This window comes from Protopterus annectens, chromosome 14.part0 (genome assembly GCF_019279795.1).
Source record: "Protopterus annectens isolate FY-2018-M chromosome 14.part0, PAN1.0, whole genome shotgun sequence".
NCBI classification, from domain to species: Eukaryota; Metazoa; Chordata; order Ceratodontiformes; family Protopteridae; genus Protopterus; species Protopterus annectens.
In genome coordinates, this window is record NC_056748.1 from 568,899,300 (window position 1) to 568,924,218 (window position 24,919).

General features: G+C 39.7%; 1 protein-coding gene across 1 annotated transcript in view; it reads left to right on the forward strand.

Moving 5' to 3' along the window:
* PAPSS2 (3'-phosphoadenosine 5'-phosphosulfate synthase 2) overlaps positions 1-24,919 on the forward strand; it is a 388,626-nt gene that overhangs the window by 153,513 nt on the left and 210,194 nt on the right. Inside the window, exon 3 of the mRNA XM_044056309.1 lies at positions 17,104-17,339. Within this exon, the coding sequence (XP_043912244.1) occupies positions 17,104-17,339 (236 nt within the window). The remainder of the gene's footprint in view (positions 1-17,103; positions 17,340-24,919) is intronic.

Consider the following 24,919-nt stretch of genomic DNA (forward strand, 5'->3'; position numbering starts at 1 on the left):
AGTGCGCGCGTGTGTGGGTGCATGTGTATCTTCTATTTGTGGGAGGAAGCTAAAAACAAACATTAAACGATTAGATTTCTTGTTCAGACTGCTGGTAGTTTGGGGTGTGTTGGTTAGTTTTTGCTGATGTTAAATTAGATTTAAATGACGGGACAAATGTCTTGAGAAAGCAGTAAGAGAAAATACTGGACTCCAGCCTATAGTATATGCTGACTCATACTAAGCAGGCAAAGTATTATACTGTCATGCTTTAAGTACCTCAGTATTCAAGAATTATCACTTTGGTGAGGGAGTTCAGTTTAGTTGCATTGCAGCATGATAAGTGATATCTTTCTTCAAACCAAATCCAGGTCTGCCAGAGTTTGTAGTAACTCAGGTGAAAGTAAAAAATCTCATGATACTTATAAAAGAAGAGTAGAGGAATTCCCCCAGTGCTTGGCCAAAACCGGTCCAAAAAAGATTAACACAAATAAATAAAAACATCTAGTTCAACTTTTGGATGTCATGGATTCCACAGGATATATTTGAACATGAATTTACAACTTGACTGTGACTATCCTGCCATGCAGAATATTAAATTAAATGAATGGAATTAAAAGCTGAAGTCTTAAGTCCTTTCTGATTTCTGCCTGTTATAAAAGGTTATCATATATGAGCCAGTCCATCCATTTCAAAGACAGGACTGTTTACCACTGGTGTCAAATCTTTCGGCACCTTCCAGTGCTTTCCCAAGCTTTAACTCCCCTCACTTCCATGATTCATCATAGTCATCCCAGGCTCGTGCTTCTTTTCCAAAAAACCTTATACGATTTGGGTGATAAGTACCCTATCTTTTTTTCAAAAAACTTTAGTGTAGCCTTTAGTAGTACTTAGGAACTATTTTTTGTGGCTAACAACTGTGGTCTGTTTTTTACTTCATTCAACCTCTCCCACTTCTACCAAGGTCTTCTGTGGACTTTGGCCCTTTAGGGTTAGTTTAATTTTTTAGTGATTCTTCTTGTCTGGCTAAGAACAAGTAGTGTAATTAAATATGGATAAATCTAAGGCTCCACAATTTAAAAAGCAAAAGTGTAAAATCTGGCCACAGGATTTCCCCCAGAATAAAAAAAAATGCTATTATTGTGTGCCTGGGGCTTGATCATTTGGAGGCCTGTTGTGGAATATGTAAAAAATATGGGAAAAGGACATTACAGAAGCTCTGACAGCTGATGGGAAGAAACACAAAAGAAGGGCCTGTGTGACATAAGTTTGAGTATTGTCTTAGGCACTTGACAGTAGGGAGGATGACTGTGCCCATCCTACATGATGAGAAATACACATGCACGAGGCAGACTGGTGCATTGATCCAGTGGTGGAGACCAGAGAGACAACAGCACATAGTGCTGTCTAGAGATGGGCAAAGTGTCTTGCTGACGTCAGGGTCCTTGCAGAAGTGAGGGATTGGGCAGCACTGACTCCCATTTCATGTCCAAACCTGTAGCATTACTGACGTGCAGGAAATGGGTAGAGGAATGAAGAAAATTACTGCTTGGCAGCAAGATAATACTGTTCCAGCTTTCTTGCTTTCCTTCCCAGCCCCAAATATTTGTCAGAAATAGTTGCAGGTAGCAGTTGGAGGTTTGGTAGACCTGGTGGATGAGGAGAGGTTCTAGGGCAGCTGATGGTCAGCTGCAAGGAGGAAAAAAAAAACTCATGTATCCAAAGGTCCAACAATATTGTTTCAGCAGTATTTGGATAGAAACTCTAGTGAACACAGAATCTTCCTGAATGGACACTACCCTAGAGGCAGATGACATCTGCAGAATCAGGATTTGATAGCCCTCTGCCTGGGAGCAATTTACAGCATTCCTAAGGACTTGCCCTACTGTCCATCTCTGGAGACAGTCAGGGGCTGAAATTCTTCTCCATCTCAAGGTGTGGCATGCTGTCATGTAGGACAGATAAATCAGGGAAGTAATATGCAGAGGCTATACAATTCTGTTCATATGTGCTCCACAGCTGGCCTTCCTTCCTTTCCCAGATACCCAAACCATAAGATGGAGGCTGACAGACATGAGGTGGCAAAACTCCTCTAAAAAAGAGTCATCCAAGAGGTCCTTCCAAACCAGAGAGGATCTGGTATTTATTCAGTACTCTTTTTGTTTCCCAAAAGGCAAAATACCTCAGTCCTTTTCTGGATCTAAGTGGCCTAAACTTATACATGCAGAAGAACAAGTTCCAGATGGTCATAGTGCAATTGATCTATCCATGTCTTCAGGAAGGAGACTGGATCTGCTTCTTGGATCTTAAGAATGCCTATCTACACATAAAAACTGCCAAGGCATTTGGGGAGTTCTTGCACTTCCATGTGGAAGTCAGTCACTACCAGTTCAGTGGCCTACCATTTTGTCTCACCACAGTCCATATGGTGTTCACCAAATGCATGACTAGGTGGCATTTTACCCAGGTCTGCATGAAATCAAGGTGTTCTTTTGTCTGGATAGCTATCTTCTAGCTATCTCCATAAAGGAGTCCCTGATCCAAACAAGGCATTACTTAATACAGTTATTTTTTTCTTTGGGAATATCAGTCAATACTGCAAAGTCCCATCCGGAGCCATCACAGGTACACTGTTTATGGACTGCTATCTGAGCATATTCCACAGATTAGTAAGTCTCATCCCAGGCAGAACTCAGTCCATTCAGACAGTGGTTCAGCTATTGCTGCAGCACCCCAGACTGTCAGCAGCATTTGTATTAAAGATCCTGGGTCTCGTTTCCCTTAGTGAGATTACACATGAGGATTTTGCAATGGAACTTACATGTTCATTGGTCTAAGTCACTAGAACATATGACTCTAGTTATTCACTCATATCCTAAGGTGGGTTCAGCTTCATAGTCTAGAGAAGAGATGTCATTTTACCCATCCTTTCCTCAATGTCAGAGCCATCATGGATGCCTCAACCCTGATACTGGAAGCATTGTTCAGGGCAGATAGCTAGGGACCTGGACACAACAAAAGCCTTCCTTACAAATAACAATTCCAGAGGTGAGAGCAGTCCTGCTATTGTTACATATCCCCATGGCTCCCCAGGGTGCAATTGCTGTTGACTTTGTCAATTTGCCTGTAGTGTGACACATCACTGAACAGGGAGGAGCCAATTTTTGCTATTTTCTATTTGCATCGGGAGGCAATGAAGCTATTGGAACACACAGTCAATTCACATAGACTTCCTGTCCAGTTTAGGGTCATCTTTAAGATCCTGGCATTAGTGGATCTGGCCATTCATCGCCTGGGTCCTTACTATCTGAAGAATCTCATTGTGCCCTACTGCCCCATATGGATATTATGCTCAGTGTGCAAGAGACTGCTGGTGGATCCAAGGGTTAACTTGGAGAGTTTGAGTTTTTGTACTTGTCAATATCAGGCCCCATACCCCTGCAAGTTGCTGATTTATGGTTCAGTAAATGCTCTTCCCAGCTAGCATTAAACATCCCTTAAAGACATGTTTATTTGATCTTATATTCAGGGAAGCAGACTAATATTACAACTAAGTGAATTAATGCCTTGTGGCTAATGCTGTTTTATCTCTTTATTGTAGTTATGTTTTTTTTTATTTATTTCACATTTATTTTTCCCGGGTTTGCCCCACTGGATTTATTCAAATAACCCTTTTCAGCAGAAGCCTGAGGCTCCAATATTACAAACATTTTTTTTTCACATTTAGTAATTGCATGAACAGACATTAAGTAATATGCATTAACATTCAAGCATACATTTACTAATTAGATTACATTCATATGAAATAAAGGAAACTATTACAGTATAAAAGATACTTATGCATTTAGTAGATGTTGAACCTTGAGCATTTGAATAGGTATTTTAATGGGTTTAGAATAAAACCAGGCAACAAGTTGCTTGCAGTAAAAGGTAAACGCTCCTAATTCAGACGACAGTGTATCATAAATAAATTAACCACAAAAAGGAGCGAAATGGCTTTGCAGTAAAAAATCCAGTTCCCAATGTAAAATAACAAAAACAAAAACAGCAAACCTCTATTTCCAAAGTAAAACAGCTTTTTCAGCTCATAAAAGTAGTATGCTGCAAAGTAAAGCAAGTGTAGCTGGTTCTTCAACCCAAAAAGAATCGCACAAAAGTATAATCCAATAGCTATTAAAGTTCTCGTTTGGATTATACTTTTGTGCGATTCTTTTTGGGTTGAAGAACCAGCTACACTGCTACTGCAGCATACTACTATGAGCTGAAAAGCTGTTTACTTTGGAAATAGAGGTTTGCTGTTTGTTTTGTTATTTTACATTGAACTGATTTTACTGCAAACCATTCGCCTTGTGGTTAATTTATTTTAATGGGTTTATCAAATCGATAATACATCTTGTGTTTAGTGAATAGAAATTAAAAGAAATGGAAGTAAGGGAAGACACCCAATGGGGCAGAAAATAAGATATTGTAGTTAACAGGTGGGGTATGTCGGGATTAGAAGTTCAAAGAAATGGAAATGAGAGAAGGAGCATTGTAGGACAGAAAATGTTAATACTGTAGTTAAGAGGTGGGGTATTAAGCAAGTTCAAAGATAATTACACATGGCCATTTGATGTCATTTTATATTATATACGTTTCTGTTGTGTATGTATTTTTATTGTTTCCATTTTTATTCTGTAATGGTGCTTTATTAAAAGCACCTAAACAACCTTGAACTTGAACTTTCTGATAGTGACTTACATTTTCAGTTAAGCTAACAGACAGGATCATCAAATGTCTTCTGATGCCACACAAGTAGTCTCTAAGTCTGATGATAGCTTTTATAATGTTTGGTCTTTATGGGGAGCTCTACTGTGACCTGTTTACACCCCTGACCAACTCAGAGTGCAACAGCTTATTTTCCTTAATTCCTCAACAGGGTCAGACATCAAGGGATGTTCTTATTTATCAGTGGCCTCTGGGTTATTGTATGCCTTCCTCCCATTCCCATTAATATTAAAATTTCTGCAGAAAGCCACTTACACTGGTTGCCCCTCCCCTGACAGACAAAATAGGAACTTCAGGGGTGCAACAGGTGCATTGCCAGTCCAGGTCCCCAGTTACTGACATAACAGTAAAAAGTACTTGGAGTGGGGTAAGGGGGATTGAAAACATAGTAGATCACATTTTTGTAGTGAGTACTAGATTCGTTTTTTACTCCACAGCATGTAGCCTTTGCCTGAACTTAAAATAACATCAACATCACAGTAATATTTATTATAATGTATCAGCACAGCTCATGAAATAACATTTTTAGAAACCTGAAGTTAACTGTAGATATCAAATTAGTAAACACATAAATAAATTAAGCACGTTAAGTCACTTTTGTCAACAGCAAGTGCTCACTTGCTTTGGGAACTCTCACCTGAAATGTAATGCTTTGTAAGTAACAGCAGCAAAGTCATAGTATTGTTTTATTTTTTTTTCCAGTTTGTGTTTTAAGTTATTCTATCCAGTTCACTTATTAACACTCCAAACAAAACATACTAGGATTTGGTTGAGAATTGATAAAGGGAGAATTTATTTATTTTACTTTATTATTTATTTATTTAATATTTGTTGTAAAGTCCGACTTCGAATGAAGCCAATTTTCAGCAGAGTCCCAGGGAGAAATGCTCCAGATGCATGTCTTTCTAACATGGGAGGAAACTGGAGTACCCAGAGAAAGCCCACGCAAACACAGGGAGGACATGCAGACTCTGCACAGAAGGCACTTCAGACGGGAATCCAACTGGAGAACCTCTTGTTGTGAAGTGACAAAGCTACCGCTGCACCACTGTGCCATCCTGCTGAATGTCACAGTGCCTTTACTTCAGTGGCAGTGGTGATGTAAGACAAAGAATGTAACAGCAAAAAAATGTGGGTATGAGATCAAACACGGGGTATAAGGGGCATGATTTTTTTTTTCTTTTTTGGCAAGACTTTCAATTTTCATTTCAAAATATTTTTTGCCAATGGGGCTAGGTTGAGGTTCATAGGTTCATAGGTGCCCGAAGGCATTTATAAGCCTAGCCAGAATGTGCTGGCTTTCGCCGCCCCCTTAGATTAGTTCCCTGTGCCTCTGTCCAGCAGAGCCACTGAAGTGATCCCTGGGGTAAACTTTCTGTTTCCCATCCACTCGTCAATGTTTCTCTTGAAGAGGGCTAGCGAGGAGCTCTGCCTAATGTAGATTGGGATCTTGTTCCATAGCATGGGAAGTCTCTGGGACAGGAATCTATCCCTCCAGCACATCCTATTTATTGTTGTGGTGCGGTTTAGATCCATAGAGTGTGTGGCTCAAGGGGATAAGGTTTTTTTAGGTGGAGCATGTCCATCATTTCTGGGTTGGACATGGCCTTGTATGTTACGCAGAGATCACCTCTGAGTAGGCAGTATGCAACCAAGTACAGCTGGAGTTTCTTCAGTTGAGCTGCATAGGGCACCTGTTTGAGGCCAGTGATCCTCTTGGTGACGTACTTCTATGGTCTTTCCAGCTGTTGCAGATGTCTTGTAAGGTACATCCCAAATGGGGCATTGTACTTTATGATGGGTCTGATGAGTGATGAGTAGAGGGGCACAATGACCTCTTCTGATCTGGATGCAAACCCTTTTGTGATTAGGTGGGCCACATAGAAGGATTTTCTAATGACTTTGGCAATGTGATTAACAAAGGAGAGATTACTATCTACTTGGGTCCCCATATCCCTTATTACCTTTTCCATATTTAGGGGACTACCACCTATGTGGTAGTTTGTGGGTAATTTATTTCCAAAGGGAATAACTATGCACTTTTTGGCATTTAGCTTGAGGCCATGATTTTGACACCAGGTATCCGTCTCAGTGAGACCCTTTTGGAGGATGTATGTGTCAGCTGGTGAGTCAGTTATAGCCCCTAGTTTGCAGTCATCTGCGAACTTGGTCAGCCATAGTCCTCCTGTGCTTGTCTGTACCTCTGAGAAGTATATGCCGAACAGGAGAGGTCCTAGGACTGAGCCCTGGGGAACGCCACTTGTAAACGGTTTAGAGTCAGACCTAGCTCCCGCAACTCTCACCATGTGGGTTCTGTCTGTGAGCCAATTGGCAACCCATCTTGTGACACAGGGGTTTATGTTCAGGCTGGTAAGCTTGTCTATAATATCAGAATGGGGAATGGTGTCGAAGGCCTTTGCGAGGTCTAGGTAGGCTGTGTGCACCACCTTTCCCTCGTCTATAGCCTTGGTAACTGTCTCAAAGAAGTTCACTAGGTTTAGGAGGAATGATCTGCCCTTAACAAAGCTGAACCGGGTAGGGTCCAGTGTTTGGAGGTTCCCAGTGTCTCTGTTAATGAGTTCCATGATGATGCGCTCTATAGCCTTGCAGACCAAGCTAGTCAGGCTTATAGGGCGATAGTTCCCCAGGTCTGTTGTGGCTCCACCTTTGTGGAGTGGAATAACTGTTGCTGTGCACCACTCTATGTATACGTAGCCTGTGCAGAGGCTGAGTTTGAGCAGTGTGTTTAGGTCAGGGGTTAGTTTGTCTTTGAACACATGTAGGATGCAGTCTGGGACACCATCCAGTCCCACTGATGCTGGGTTTTTGGCTTTGGAGAGGGCTATTTTTACCTGAGTGTCTGTGATTTCAGGGGCTCTACATTCTTCTGGTATGGTTATGGGCCCTTTTGGGGGTGAGAGGGGGGTGAAGTTTGCACTGAACCTGTCTGCCAGGATGTTGGCAATATCAGTTGGTTCAGTGTATTTTGTGCCATTCTGCACTAACTCTGAGCAGATCTGAGCATTGCCACTTAGATTCTTGACATAGCTAAAGAATGCTTGTGGTTATCTTTGGAGTCCTTGGCAAGTTTTCTTTCAAAGCTCACCTTGGACGATTTTATGAGGGATTGTAGATTCTTGCTGATACTGATCAGGGATGTCTTCCCTTCTTGGGATTTTACTCTTTTCTGTACTAGTTTCCTCCTTCTACTGTATAGCTTGTTTATGGCAGGGGTCCACCAGACTGGTTTCCTTTTCTTGGAGGAGTGAGTCTTGGTTTTGCTTGGGATAGCACAATCCATGCATTCTTGTAGGTGCCCATAGAATGCATTAGTAAAGGATTTTGCAGCTTGGACAGCGTCATCCTTTAGCACGGGGGCTTTGAAACTTTCCACCTCCATCTTAAGTAACGTGAAGTTTGCTTTTGAAAAGTTTTTCACAGTGGTTTCCTTGTCCAGGGGTGGGGCAGAATGTGGATATCCAAAGTGATTTGTTTATGGTCAGATCTAACCAGCGAGGGGTTGACCTCCGGTGTAGAATACCGGTCGCCCATGTTGGTGATGACCAGGTTCAATATGTTGTCACCTCTGGTGGGAGTGTTGACCAGTTGTTCCAGGGCATTTGAGTTTATAAAGTCTAAGTAATGTTGGGCAAGGGAGTTAGTACTTGATTAAGTCTCCCAGTTAATGTTTGGGTATTTGAAATCACCCACTATTAGGGTGTTTGGTAGGACCTTTATGTTACCCAGTGTTTCCAGAAATGTGGAATGGGGGTCCTGGGACATGGTGGGTGATCTGTAGCAAGCTACAATTTGAATTGCAGTTTTTCCCATTATTAGTTGCATGTGGATAATCTCTAAAGCATCGTGCTGTGCCACTAACCTGGAGGTGTGGGTATCCTTGATGAATATGGATACTCCCCGTCTTTTATATTTCGGTCCGGTTTCTGTGGCCAAAATGTATGGTATGAGTTGTAGCCTGGTAGTGCTGGGGTGCTCTCTGAAGCCTTGAACCAGGTTTCTGTTACTGCACATATATCGATTTTCTCCATACTGAGGAGTGCCTTGAGTGGGTGCATTTTGAGGTTTAGACTTCTGGCATTGAGTAGTATTACCCTCAGATTTTTGTTACTTGTGCAATTTACGGTAGTGGGTTTGTCTTTTGAGCCTTGCCTAAAAAAGGCACTATGGGGGTGGCAAGAGCCTTGGCCAGTATTCAAAAGCCTAAGGGTGACAGGTGCAAGCCATCTCTAGTGAAGCAGCGTGGCTTGTCGAGCATGTTATCCCAGGCAGACAGACACTGGATCCCCTTTGAATGACACCAGAAACTTAGCCAATTGTTGAAATTGATAATTTTTTCTTTATACCGTGGTATTATTCTTGGTGAGGGCAGGATGCTACTCAGGGTGTGGGTCATAACGGCCTGGGCTACGTGATCAGAGAGCTCTTCCATGTCTCTTTTCATGTAGTCCAGGGAGGTGCGGCTCAGGTCATTCACACCAACATGGACAATGACAGAGTCATATTTGTACCTGTTCTGGAGTGACCTGAGTGCTTGTGTTATGTGGCGGATCCTGGCACCCGACAGGCAGTTAACAGTAACCTACTCCTTATTCAGCCTAGTGAGTGGGATGTCAGTGTGCCTGACTATAGAGTCACCTATTACTAGTATGTTGGGTATGTTATTTTGCCTTGAGGGCTGTGATTGCATGGCACACTGGTTTTGTGAAGTATGTGTTTCATGGTTTGTGTTGGGGGGGGGGGGTAGAGGTTGCTTGGATGTCTGCTTTAGAGGGCTCTGTTGCTTTTGCAGATTTTTATTTAGAGCCTCCGAGTATGTTTTCATGTATTTAAGTGTGTTTTTTGCCGGTGCTGGTTTAATGAGTCAGTGTGAGACTGGTGGTGTGATGCCAGTATTTCCCTTCTCCTCTTGACTGTCTGATCCAGTATTGGGTTGAAAGAGCTTAACCTCCAGTTTGGCTATATAATTGCATCTCCTGCATGTATTAGTGTTTGGTGGTAGGAGGAGAGAGTTGTCTGTGTACATGAGGCAGTTGTAACATTGCCTCAAAATGCCCAGATTCACCAGTTGGACTGGAGAGTACACTTGAAACTGCCCTTTGGACATGCCTGGATAGGTACAGTAAACTGTTTTACTGAATGGCTGGTAAGGTTGAATAGAGAGCCTTGTCCTTCTGTAGTGCTAGGGTTTATAAGTACTTGCTATGAGTTTTGAGCAAGTGCCGGGCTGAGAAATTAATGGCTTGAGTGCTTAAGTTGAAAGTTTGTCTAGTTCCAAGGGAAAAATTGAAGAGGAGACTTTGTGGAGCCAAGAATAGTTATATCCTAGTTAACCGGTGCTGCCCGCCGGGCAAAACCGGTCAAATGTGTTTTTTATAGCAGGGAAATGAGAGAGATATAAATTAGCCCAAAATGGCCAATAAACTACTACTTTGTGGGCTGAAACCACTCCTCCAGGGACATATAGGCTGCTCAAAGCTCCCCTCTCTCACAGGTGAACAGAGAAACTTCCTTCTATCCAAGTAAGGTATGGGCAAACACAAAGATTTGTAACACAGCCCTGAATTCAGCATTCAGCACTAACCTGAAAACTGGACTATACTAGCTTAGAAAGGCAGGAAACAAGTATATATATATATATATATATATATATATATATATATATATATATATATATATTTTTTTTTTTTCCAGAAAATAAAGCAGATACAATAAAAAAAACACTTTAAATGCGCATAAAAAGATGCTTATTGTTATATATCTCAGTTCAGAGTTGTAGTCAATGCCCCTAGTAATAAAGTAGGAAGAAACACAAATACAGTAAAAGCAGATGAATAAAGTGCAATTTTTTTATATATATAAAACAATAGAAAACGAACAATCTGATTTAAGCAAGTTACCCAATTAACCAGAAGAAAACTCAAAACTGAGCCCTGTTCCAGCAGTCTTCAATCAGACAAGTTCTAACTGCACACTTCCGCTACTAGGGTGCAGGGGAACCTTCTCCAAAAAGATGGCCTGGATCAGTGCTCAAGTTGAAGGTGAAACAATCTTCTCAGAAAATGAATTAAAATTATACCATAAAACAATGTCAGGCAGCGCCGGTCTCCACTCCAAAACAAAAATCAACTTATGATATTTACATTTAAGCAAAAAACAAATAACAAAAAAAAAAAAACATTTAAGCAGCTGATTTAGTAAATTGATGGAATGCAGGGTAATTGTGACAGAAGGCTGCCTTTTAAGAAGTAGGCCATTGCAACAGTGATAGTATAATAAAAATATAAAGTTTTCTTTGTTTAAATTTTCCTGAAAGGTCCACAATAAATGTGAATTTTCATAACATGACATGGCCTTTTATGAATGTTAATTTGAAAACTGTAGTCATATCTTTTTAACCTTCTGTAACTGTTACATCAGTTCCTCTGTTGTATACAGAGTAATGATTACTAAACAGTAACTGCCATAATTTTCTTGATATCAGCTGAGGTTATTTCACTCATTTCCTACTAACAGAATGACATTTAAGTGTAATGATTTCATGCTCCAGGATATATACAGTCACTATCACATGGCATGAGGAGCTTAACCTGTGACAGGGGATTAATTCCACAAGCTTATTTTCCAATACAAAGTCTTAGGTTAAGGAACTATGCAAAAGCTCAGGTTTCACTGCATTGTTTTAATATTTTTAGCGGTAAGCACAATGACTTTAAATTGTTTGATTTTTTTTTAGAGTTATTCGAAAAAGAAAAACATGCAACTTACTTCACTACATTTGGACTGTATCTTTGTGTATACAGATTATGATCCCCTTCAGTAGATTACTAAACATTAGTAGTTTCCCGGAGTGTGTGTGTGTGCGCGCGTGTGTGTGTGTGTGTGAGCGCATGCGTGTGTGTGTGTGTGTGTGTGTGTCAAGAACAAAGTCTCCTACAACTTTAGAATACTGCTGCTCTGTTACATCATATAGACTTTAGCTACCAGTGTGTTCTCAGGTTATTTGACAAGAGATGACAAGAACTGTGTTCTGAATTATAATTCCATTTCCTTCTGTGAAATTACCTTTGTGATCCCATTGCAGCTGAACCTTCTGCCTTCAGTCTGTATCTTCATAGTCTGTCAGGCAAATGAGAGGGAAATTAATTTATGGGACAATGAAGAAGGAAGTAAATTCTCTGGGCGTAATCTGCATTTCTATACATGGTCATACTACTCTGTGAATAGAATGTGGCAAAGGACAGTACAAAGCTAAATTGCTTCACAAGGAACTGACCCGCATGAAGTACATGTCACGCCTCTGCTATACAGAGCATAGGCATGGCTGAACATGAGCACCATTCATTAGCTTGTAGCCATGTACCATGAAGTTCTTCATGCTGGGGGATGTTTGCAGAGGAGAGTGACTGACAGGTAAGAAATGCAGGTAAAGGCAGACGGTACTAGGCACAGTCACCCTGTAAGGTGCAATGGAACAAGTGGAATGAAATGAACACTCTATTTCTTTAGGAGACTGACATAGGTGGAATTAGGTTGTAGGGACAGTGAGAAAGTAAGGGACATGTGCAGCGTTGTAAAACTGAAAAATTTAGGCCTGTCAACAGAAAGTACTTTTTCACAGTGAATTACATAGTCCTTGAACAACATAGTACAGAATGCTGTCGCATGTAGATCAATAGAGGAATTTAATGGCATTTGCAAAGGGAAGCCATATAGGGGTAAATGCAGTAGTCATGTAAACACATTTAACCATAGTGTTCTCTCATTACATTGTTCATGCATTATTTTTACCTAAGATTTAGGATTGTAAATGCCTTTCTTTTTATCTGAAATTAAACTGGACCAGTCAGATGTAATCCTTTACATAAGTACAGCAAACAAAGTTCTCCATAAAAATACCAAAAGTAACACGGCAAATATTTCAGAGAATGACACCTTTCTGAATTCTACATCTTCTGGTTCCACACAAGTCCAGTGATATGACAAAAATAATGTATTCTTAATTAGAAATGACAGGTAAAGAAGAGTAATCTTTCCCAAAGCATATGCTCTAAAGCCCCATTTTTTTTTTCTTGGGATGTACTATACATTTTCCATAGGTAAATGATAGGAAGATGTATCTCATAGATATATCAGATCATCTGGTTTACAGAGCATGGAAACTGAGACACTAGAACCAAAAGAAAATATTAATTTCTAAGTGGCTGTTTAGTTAGTTACCTATTGAAGATTTTATTTATTTGTAATAAATAAAATCTCTCTCTCTCTCTCTCTCTATATATATATATATATATATATATATATATATATATATACACACACACACACATATATATATATATATATATATATATATATATGTGTGTGTGTGTGTGTGTATAAATATGTAAAATCCATACCAAAAGTAGCACAGCACAAGTTTAAGAGACAGACACCTTCCTGAATTGTACATCTTCAGGCATCACACGAGTCTAGTAATATGTAAAAACGTGGAGCATGCATACCTTTGAGAAAGCCCCTGCACTCTTTATTTTAAAGTTGTGGCTAGGAAGGTGTCAGCTCCTGCAAGTGCAGGCTGTTAGGGAGGGCATTTTTAACACTGTAGAAGAGATGTCAGTCAGTTGTGCCTGAACAGATGTCAGTCAGTTGTGCCTGAAGAGATGTTAGTCAGTTGTGCCTGTGCTTTCTTCATGCAGCTGCCTGGCTGAAGATGAGTGTAGTATCACTATTCATTTAAGTAGCAGTTATTGAGATTGAGATTGAGACTTCTTAAATGATTTTCTTGCAGTGTGTGCTTGTGTATGTGTGCTTGTATTTGTATGTATGTGGCTGTGCCCATGTGTATGTGTGTAGTACGCATATGCATGTGTGATACGTGTGTGTATGTGTGTGTGTGCATGTGTGTGTGTGTGTGTGTGTGTGTGTGCATTTTTTGGAGTGCCAAAACAGATTGCCATGTTTCTTTTACGATCTAATAATACTGGCATAGAGGAGATTAAAAACTTCTTCATTTATTGAATGTACCCATCTAAGAACCTTTTATAACTTGAAAAGCCCCCAAAATTCCCAGCTAGGAATTTCCAGTTTAATCCACTTAGGCTACCATTACATGTTAAAATTCTTCACCCTCTACTCCATGCCATACAGGCTCTTGAAGGGTGAACTTTGCTTAGTGTTTTGTGCTCTGATACTCCTTTTATTTATTTTTTTATTTTTGCCTTCTCCACCTTCAATGGACAAACAGTGCTACAAACCCTTGGTCCATAAATCTAAACCTCCACTTTAAGATCAACAGCTGCCCGCACACTAGGGTTCTTACCCAATGCCTTCCTCACCTTTGGAATAGACTCCTTCTGCACATCAAGCAAATACTTCCCTGACCAACTTCAAAGCCATTCTCAGTGATTGGATGGGTAACTGTAGATTTATGCCTAGAATTAGTGCAAGTGATGTTCTGTTCATCATAAACTAATCTACTCATACCACTACAAGGGTATTGTGGCTAAACTTCTGTGACTCCCCAGATATAAAGACAGTACTAATTTAATCTACAGGGGACTGTGAGATGTTCTTCCCTTTGACATAATGTGCTGTAATGTAGGTCTGACCCAGAATGTGTCCTCAGTGAGATGAAGAGTGCTGTGGGAACAGTACTTTTCACTGCTCCAGATGCTATGAGCACTCCTTTGTGTCAGGTGTGCAGTATAGTACCTGTATATCCCTAGTATTCTGCTGCACATATTGTCACACATTTGTTAACGACATCTACCTTAGGGTATCATTAATGTCCTGCGGTGCCATACTCTTTTTGTTTCAAGTACAACACATAGCTTCATTTTATGAAGTGAAACATTCTTTGGGAGCACCTTTACAATGTTTACAGCCTTGGAGGATGGACATTAATTTATTCCTGCTTACTTACATTATATCAGTAACTACCTCTGCCATGAAAGTGTATATTCAGTGAATACGATACAGTAGTGTGTTATATTTGTGAATCATGAAAAATTACGGGGAACTTTATAGTCAAAAAAGTACCATTGTGGTAGCCTTTCACTTCAGTTTTACTTCATGATACATTTATTTTTCTAATGATGCTGTGAATTGCCCATTATAGTAGGCTAAACTTTTCTTGTATAGTGGCTGTAGCTTGTATTGAACATATTACAAACACTAGTATAAGTAATGTATTATGTTCTCAGTGTTGAGTATAACTGTAAAAATGACATCATAATTTCCCGTATAAATCGCTACACTCTTCTTCCAAAATAAATAAATACATAAATAAAATCATTGAAGGTTGAACTGCAGTTTTGTAAAGCATATATTGTTTATCTTGTTACTCACAAAATATCAGTCCCCAGAATTCAATAACGACTACATTAAGTGCACACCAAATGTACACCATTCTGAGTGAACAGACAGCACAGACAAAACTCACACCTTCTTCCTCCTAATTTTAGTGTTCCTACAGCTATTCTTGCAGCTTTATCTATTGACAGGGATTCATAAAGGTTACCACAAAGTGTAGACTACATGCACACTTAGTGTAAACTTTCTGAGTGACTAGAAAGCACACAAAATGTGATAATAATGTTCATGAATGCATAGCATGTACACTTAGTGTAGACTTTACTGAGTCTGGCACAATAACTTTCCATAATTTAGAGCAATTTATGTTTTGTTAATCACAAAATATCAATTGCTCTAAAGTATGGAATGATTTTATCAAGGACATGTATATTTTAAACACAATTACCTTAACTTCACTTATTTTTCTAATAGTTAAAATAACGGAATGCTTTTCTCTATACTCCACATACTTAACATAACCTTATTACCCATATGTCCAACATGAGGTTGCAAAAAAAGGTCCTATCAGACTAACGTGCACCTCAGTAACAGACAAAGACAACTCCACAACACTGGTACTGTAGTGTTTTTCCCCCTTTCACACATTCTTAAAGTCTGAATATATGCATTACTAGTTACCAAACAGTAAATAAATATGTAAAATGGAATGTACCATTAGAGCTACATTTCTGTGCCACTGTACTTTGTTTGAATCTTTGAGGGTGATAGGCTGTACAGATTGTGAAGACAATATTAGTATGTTGAGAAGGATATTGGTAAAGACAGTGGGATAGCATGGGTGGGTCGAAGGGAACAGCTGCCCCAGCATGACGTGCTAGAGGGATATGATCAGCCTAATGGTGGATGCAATAGAAAGTATAAGTACTGAACATTTTATTACTGCAGATAGTTTTGATGGGTCTATATTAGAACATCAAAGTTTCAAAACTTCGAATGTTCTAATATTGAACCCTATTCAACGAAAGCTGAAAATATTGAAGCAACAGAAAAACAAATTTTTTCCCAGGGAAAGAATTTGGTTGTCCGTTTCTGTTGCTTCAGTATTTTCAGCTCTGTGGTGGAAAGTTACAGGTCGGGTTCAGGTAAGTGTGCGATTGAGTGTGGGTTAGGTTAGTTAGGGTTAGGGTGAGGGTTAGGTATGTGTGCAATTGTGTGGATGTGATGGTTAGGGCGGGTTAGGTGAGTTAGGGTTAGGGCGCGGGTTAGGTATGTGTGCGATTGTGTGGACATGAGGGTTAGGGCGGGTTAGGTGAGTTAGGGTTAGGGAGCAGGTCAGGTAAGTGTGCGATTGTGTGGACTTGAGGGTTAGGGCGGGGTAGCTGAGTTAAGGCGCAGATGAAGTGAGTGTGCGATAGTAACGGACCTTAGGGTTAGGGTTTGTGTTAAGGTAAGTGGATAGTTAGTGGTGTGTGTATAGTTTAGTGTAGGGTTAGGTGTAAGATTTTAGGGGTATGTGTGTGGATTGCTGTTTGTTTGGTGTGGTTGTGTTGTGTGTATGTGTTTTGGAACAACAAATTTTTTCCCTAGGAAAAAATTCGCTGTTCTGTATGTTCGATGTTTTCAGCTTTCGCTGAATAGGGTTCGATATTAGAACATTCGAAGTTTTGAAACTTCGATGTTCTAATATAGACCCGTTTTGACAAGTGCTTGTTCTCAAATAAAATAAGCTACATTTCTGGAATGTTTACACAACCACAGAGCAGTACAGTTACATCAGAGAAATGCTAAGATTTTTTTTCTAAAATCTAAAGTTACTATTCCTATTAAAGGCAATACCAAGAAGACCTATGTATGATTTTTGTTTTTATCTGGATGTTAGACCAGACTTCATATATTTTGTAACAATCTTGCATGAAACAATACTTTGCCAATTCTTGATTGCACTGAATTGATAGTTGATGCTGTAGATATTTTATGTCAAATATGTTTTTTTTTTTTTTTTTTTTTTTTTTTTTTGGTGAACAGGTTATTCTGGTGCTGGTAAGACAACTATTGGTTTTGCCTTGGAAGAGTATCTTGTGTCCCATCAAATTCCTTGTTACTCCCTTGATGGAGACAACATCCGTCATGGGTTGAACAAAAACTTAGGCTTCTCTTCTACTGATCGAGAAGAAAACATCCGTCGTATTGCTGAAGTGGCCAGATTGTTTGCTGATGCTGGTCTTATCTGCGTTACGAGTTTTATATCCCCTTTTACAAAGGTAAGTGGATTTAGACTTGTTGTGGGCAAAATGAGTGAGCATAACTGTACATTTCTGTTGTTACCAACCTTTGCTGAAACCTTCACTTTAATAACAAAATGTATTTTGTTTATATAAAACTGGCATGTTGGAATAGCGACAGGACCTCTATCTGCACCATTGGTGACCCAGCATCAGTGAGTGTCTTGAGGACTGTAGGGTAGACTATAGGAGGGAGTGAGGAATAGTTGGTGTCTGCTGCCTTTCCCTAGGATAGGGGTCCCTCTTCTGTGTGACTCCTAACATCAGCTGGAAATGTATGCTCAAAAAACAAGTGCTCTTTTGCCAGCTCCACTGGCAAAGATGGATAAATCTCTGACTTTTTGCAACACACAGTCCAGATTCAAATATCAACCCAGCCATTAGAGAAGTTTGCATGGGGGATGATGGGAAAGTATTAGCAATAGAGAGCTTACCCACGCCGAGGAAGGGGCTGTGACTGATCCATAGGGAAGTTTATGGTCACCATCGTTGCACAGTAATACACCATATGCCATGATTATCATGTGTAGAACATCCATGTGCTGTGCTGTTCTTAGGCCAACACTATTTGGAAGTCACAGCTGTGGCCAAAGGGAGTTAGGAGCTTTCCCACAACATGTGACAGCTGTACTTAGCTGTTGACTATGAGCTCCTGGGAGAGCAAATGGGCCAATGAGTCCTTACCCTTAGGAGGAATGAATGGGAAAATTGAGCAGCTGAAGGGGATATTTAATGGTCAGTGTGCAGGTGGGCAACCAAAAAAATTTAAAAGGCAATTGTTGTTTGGAGCAGTGTAAGACAGAAAGCAAGTTGGAGTGACATGAGAGGGAGCATTTACACCTACACTCCGCATGGTTTCTTTGACTTCACACACTGATCTGCAGCTAGGAAGAGGAAGATGCAGAAAATAAATGGTTTAATTTGAAGAAAAGTGTAATAATCAAATATTTTGTGCATTACTATTATAATTATTATGCATTTTTTGTCATTGTTGATGATGTATGATATGTTAAGTAATTACATTTCATGTTAATTTATTTCTACAAGTTAAGCTGCGAGAAATTATGTTTAGACAATTTTAGTACTAAAGGGCTATACTTTCAATTTGCAACAGTAGTGAATATTTAATGTTATTTATAGACAGCTACCAAATGTAATAAAAGATAACCCTATACAGTTAAAAACATGAGTAGCTATAGCTTGTGTTGCTATAACCTAAATTAAAACAGGTAAAACAAATGAGTATGTGGGTAGCATTCTGCAGTTCTGTAGTCTTACTACTGGCTTCAGAATGAAGCCATAAAAGTTTGATGGGAGAGAGAAAAAACATACTTTTTCTTCCACAATAATTATCTTAAAAAAGTTGTCTTTCTTCATTGAGGATCCCTGCAGCAGAATTCAAGAACTTTCTTCTTACCATAAGGGTCTTTCTTCTTCTATTTAGCCATTAGTGATGACCTTACCTTTTGAATTCCTGCAAGTTCCGTTATGCAATGTAATTGGCTCATTTTTTTGAGTGGTACATGACATTGAAAAAGCTAAAGTTATCCATTATTGTCCTTAGTTCATTTTATCATGTGATAAATGTTGCTCATTTCACAGTGTTTTCTATCAGAACTACATCAGCTGCCAACTTCATTAATTTTGGAGAATTGACAAGTAAAGGAAAACATTTTATGTACTTCTGTTTGATCAGTCAGAAATATTTTTTTTTATATTCTTTTTACTCCACTGCTTTACAACCAGCAGCCCTAGTGTGATATAGTTTGCCCATTCATTCCTCTTCAGGTAAGAAATGGCATCCAGGCAGCCATAACATTACTTAGCCATAACTTCTGGTTCCCTACAGCAGCTGATTGGTTCATCCCACAGTACTGGCCTCCAAAGCATACTGGGTAGTGCTCATGCATAACTCTAGCTACAGCAAGAGCTGCATGGTGTGCAGGCTCCTGTCACAGCCCAGTTTCTGCTAGCAAACTGACCGTAACAACCTACCTCTGCTTTGTGTCTGTGCAACAAGTCAGACTGCCTTCCTCCCCCCAGTGGTGTGTGAGCCAGTTTTAACCCTCGCTCATTAGCTGGGGCAGCACATGGGTTCCCAGTTAATCCCATGTGGTCTGAATCATAATCAGAGCTTAATCTTGTTGCATCATGGCACTGAACTCACTCTAGTCATTATTTTGGTATGAATTATTTGTAGTGTAGCACAAAGCTCTGTGTGTGTGTGTGTGTGTGTGTGTGTGTGTGTGTGTGTGTGTGTTCGTGTGTGTGTGTGTGCGTGTGTGTGTGCGTGCGTGTGTGTGTGTGTGTGTGTGTGTGTGTGTGTGTGTGCGTTTTTTTTGTGCAGGCATCCCTTCCAGTCTGTTGCCAACTTCATTGCATAAAGGGATAAATGTCTGACTACATCCTAGGTGACTACCATTTAGTTAACAGCAATAGCACTTGATGAACTTGCAAAGTGAAACAAAGAGAGGGAGAGAGAGAGAGAGAGAGAGAGAGAGATGGAGGAGTAATGAGGCACTGCCTGCTCATTTCTCTCTTAGGGAAGGGGAGTGTGTGGATTCTCATGTTAGGGGTTAATACTTCATGCTACAGTAGATGCCTTGGTGTTAGACCAGAAATTACACAGGGATCTTGCTTTAAGGTGAGTATGACATTTGTAAGTTATTTCACTGATGAAGATAGGTGATTGTCTTCATAACAGTCCACTGTACACCATCCCTTGAATGAAAAGGGGCATGTAAAAGACAGGAAACATAGGACATAGGAATAACCTCTTTGAATACTGCCTGGATGACAGCTATGCTGACATCCAATAATGGGAAACAAATGGATGATAGCTGTGGCAGTGGCTTCCTGGTTGGCAGGACTGGAAAAAATTATGTATTTGTGAAAATCTAATATAATTCCAAAAAAAGAAGACACTTTTGTCTTAGAAAAAGGGAAAAGGTGGAGCACAACAAGGAAGAAACTTGTCAATACATAGAAAGGTCCCTAAAAGTAATAGTGACAGACAGTATCAGTGTCTCAGAAGGTATTATACTTTCCTTTGATGATGGAAAGTCAAATGACTGAGACTTATGATTTCACACTTGGTGCCTGGACTCCTTTAGCATGATAATTATGTGGTTTAGATCTCTGCCTCATAGCTCTTAGGTTCGGAGTTCAGTTCTGAAGCTCTTTTTGGTTGTGCTGTGTATCACACTATTTGTGCAACCAGCAATAGAAGAGAGGAATATGTGATTGATCTACCAATCCCTATACAATCTGGGACTACACTTTCTTGTGAAACCATAGTTGCTGCTTGTGAGAGAATGGGCAAGAATCACCATTCTAGATGCCAGATTGAGAGGGATGGATTCTGCTAGTGTTTTCTACTGGTTGGCTGGCTCCCACTTCAGGAAATGCTGCCTTGTTTTTAAATTTGGACCACTGCACAGTTTGGCCAGTTACTGACTGAGTTGTACTGTGCACAGCACTCAGCAGCCTAGAGTAATGGGTGGCCATCAAGCCCTTGTCATCCCTCATTTCAGTTTCCTTTTGAAAATTGCTTCCCTTACACCAGAAATGTCTTTCTTATCTTATTTGCAACCTGTGCCACTTAGCACAAACCTCTTACACAAGATAAGATTGTCATCCACTGTCTTCCTAAAGCTGTCCTTGAGTTAACTTGGTAAGAATTGATCTAGTATTGCAGTGCATCATATATTATTTGCCTAGCTTTTATTGTGCATTGTTCTTTTCCTAGACTACTAGTTCCCATTATCATACATGACTTTTAATTTTATGTATTTTTTCTTTGTGCTTTTTACACTCTGTTTGTTGACCACCAGGCTACTACTTATCGGACTCGAGCCCATTCATTCTCTAGGGGTGAGGAGTCCTCTCTTAGATCCCCAATAGCAAGAGATGTCTGGAAAGGCCATCATCCAGGCAAACATCAGAGAGTTTGGTTCTCTCATTCTCATCACAGTGATGAGAACATATTCTTATGTGAAAGCCTAAAGCTCTCTCCTTGGGTTGTGTCATGGGTACCTACTTCATTAGAAACTGCCTGTGCTGTTCTAAAAAGCACGCCTTACCTTGGCCATCAAGGGCTGTTGTCACTGGCATAGGCAGCCAGACCCACATCTCCCCTGCAGCAGCACTCATCCTTATCACAGCATCCTTGCCCTCAGTGTTGGGAGCAATTCCATTGATCACCCAAGCCACTAGTAAAACTCAGGTCACATAGGCCACAATCACGGTTTTGTCCTTGTACATTATCAGTGCAGCAATAGTTTTTTTTAATTATGTCTTATGCGGTCTTTGGATAGTAATTCTTATGTGACCAACTTACCAAATATATTTTACCTAGGTAGTACTGTAGTACATTATATATTATTTTGCCCAGTTTTGTTGTACATTGTGCAAAGCTATCTTTGAGTTATGAAGGTAGGACCTGATAATTACTATCTATTATCCTAGATTACTTTATCCGGCTTATTATTACCTATTGCCATCATCGTGCATTACTTTGCCATTTTTTTATATTGTACTTGGCTAGTATCTTAGGATAGTAAATCATGTGAGTCAAATTTGCCAAATATATCTCACCTCATTACCAGTCAACCAAAATTCCTTTAGCAATTTTCCTGTCAATTCTGCCTGTTATCCTACATTAGGTTCCTTTGTTTATCGAGCAGTATTTGTGTGTCATTATGTTTAGATTTTATATCTTGGTTTGAGTTCACTTCATTTTGTGAAATTGTCAGTTTGTTGACATATGGAAGTATTTGCAAAATTCCTTGAAAGCTTCTTTGTCACTCTGGAAATGTCAAAAGAAGAAAGATCGAGTGTGTATGGGTAAGGTAAAGGTGAGTTTGATATTTTAACACTGAAACTTCTGGATATAACAAAAGCTTCAGCATTAAAGGTGGGAGCGTGTGTGTGATTGGGGGGGGTAAGGTTGGAGTAAGGACTAGGGAGATGGATAGATTTAGTGGTGCACATGCATGCTGCTGTACGTGATGTGTCAGAGTGTCACTTGTAGTGGTAATGTTACATAAAGGGTCTTTCTAAGGTGAGGTGTAGGGTGGTGGTTAGGAGGAGAGGAAGGGTTAGGGTTTGCATGCATTAGTAAGATGGTGGGGGGGGGGTGAATTTATTTTATAGGGTTAGCTTTTTTGTTGTTAACTCTTACTTGATACCCTGCTTTGCCTTTACTAATTTTGTTAGCCTTTCCCACTTGCCTTCAGTACTTGCTGCTCATTGCAAATGTCCATGTTTGGCTTCCCCCTGAACTACTACTATTTCCTAGCATTATTTAGTTGATGCTCTGTTTCTAAAGCTAATCTGCTGATCAGTTATTCACCTCTAAAATATGCCCTGAAGATTGGCAGTTAGCAGTCCATTTTCTTTAGATTTACAAGCCTCAAAGACTCACCTAATAGTGCTGCTATCATCGTGGAGTTCCAGTTTGCTTTACTTCCTTCCTTCCTTAGAAAGCTTGCTAGCACTTGGCATTTTGAGGCAGTCTAGCAATTGCCTTCTGTTCACATAATGACTACAACAGTGAGAGATGGAAATGTTGAATTAGTCTGATCACTCTGGACCACAAAGTGACAGTAGTCTGTACCACAACACCACACCTGCATATGCTGAGGTGCATATAAGACCTCTTCGCAAGCCCGCTAGGTTTCCTTCAAGTAAAGTTAGTCACCTAGTAGTGCTTTTTATGTTGTGCGTACACCTTCACTTACATCTACTACTTTTGTAAATCACTCTGTGGATGTACTCCCTATAGCCTGTAGCCAGTTCTAGTAAGGTATTAGCCATTAGTGATTCAGTTCTTAGACATATTGACATTGCAGTCACCAGAATGGAATTCTTAGGGAACTTCAGTGACCCAGTTGTGAATATAGCCTCATAGTTGCCCACATTGAGGTGGATGATCTTAGGAGAACATCAGACAGTGACACTTTTTAGAGACATCACACACATATCGGTGTAATTTACTCTCATGGAGTGAGTAGAAGAAAGCATGACACCCACTCAGTGACATTTATTGCTGCACCATGAAATGTAAAACATTTTAAGTGCAAAAATTAAATGAGCTAGGGTTTTCATTATTGGGCTATGTTTGTCTTCTGCTAGACAAGCACAAGTCAACAATATATGCCCTGAGGTTGAATGCATTTTTTATATTTTAACCAATTTGTCAGCTCAATTTATTAAAAGGTTTCTTTTATTTTAGGAGGTGGGATGTGCTGCACTGATCTTGCCACTGCATTTTTGTGTGCATTTCTATAATTTGCTGATGATTTGGCTGTACCTTTTTTACGCTAGATGTGACATTCCGCAACTGTTCATTTATTTCAGCTGCTGTATTTGCAGATTTTCCTTACTTGTAGTTAATTTTGACATTGCAGTAGTTCAGCAATTATGCCATTTGCTATGAATTCTCTGCAGTGAGTTTTTGACATCTTATATTAATGGCAGTTAGCTCAGAGGATTAAGGCTATAATTCTAATGAACTTCATTCTGTAATACTGAATTTAATTATCTCAGATTCCATTTTACTCTATGGCTCCTAATCATATTACTTAAGGACACCCGAAGGCCCCTCAGATGGGGTACCATTATTTTAGTGCATATTAAGGTCATCTGATTAGTCACTGGAATGCGGCACTTCACTAGGAAAAAAACACTACTATTCTTTTTAATGCATACTGTGCTCGGGTAAGGAAATTTGTACAATATGCTGATTTGCATACAGTTTAGGGTGGTCCTATGATTCTGCAAATTGTTATACCCACTGCTTTTCTTTAGTGTGGTGTTGCATCATATCTTAGTTTTCTCAAGTAAGCAACTACTCACATTAATTAAATTGCCCATATGGGAATATTGGAGTACACATTGTACAAAAGTGCTTGTGTGAAATTCCAAAAACTTACACCATGTACCCATATCTCCTAGATGTAGATGTTAGAATGTTATTAAAAAGTGTGTGTGTGTGTATGAAAAGTATGCTCATTATATTCAGTCGCACTGCATATTATTTCCTGATCAGTTTGTCAGTTTGCAAGGACTGAGTGTTTATTTAACTTACTCTGCAGATATAAGTTTATTACAGGTCTATTTATATTCAGACATGTTTCTGTCACGTTAAGCAATTGCAGCAGAACTTTGACTGAAACTTTGTTTCATATTTTTTCTAATTTTGTGTAGTACCCAATTTCTTTTATGTAATGTATATCATAATGGATCACTTGCACAGTGCCAGAGCAGTAACTTCACTTTGTTGGGGCATTGATGTTTGTGAATGTTACTGCTTGAGTAGCCTTAGCAACATGGGTTATATCCTGCCATGGATATAACAGCCAGATAGCTTCCAAAGCTTCACAGCAGCTTCCACATACCCAAACTGTCAGTTGTTTTGAGTTGGGCTGACTTAAAAGACAGGTTGAAGACAGCTGTCCACTGTGGGCTTTTGAGATCAACAGCCAGTTTGTGCTGTTCCTCTTCTGGGCAGATAAGTTCCCTTTGGAGAAAATTCTTCCACTTAAAAATGTTTTTGT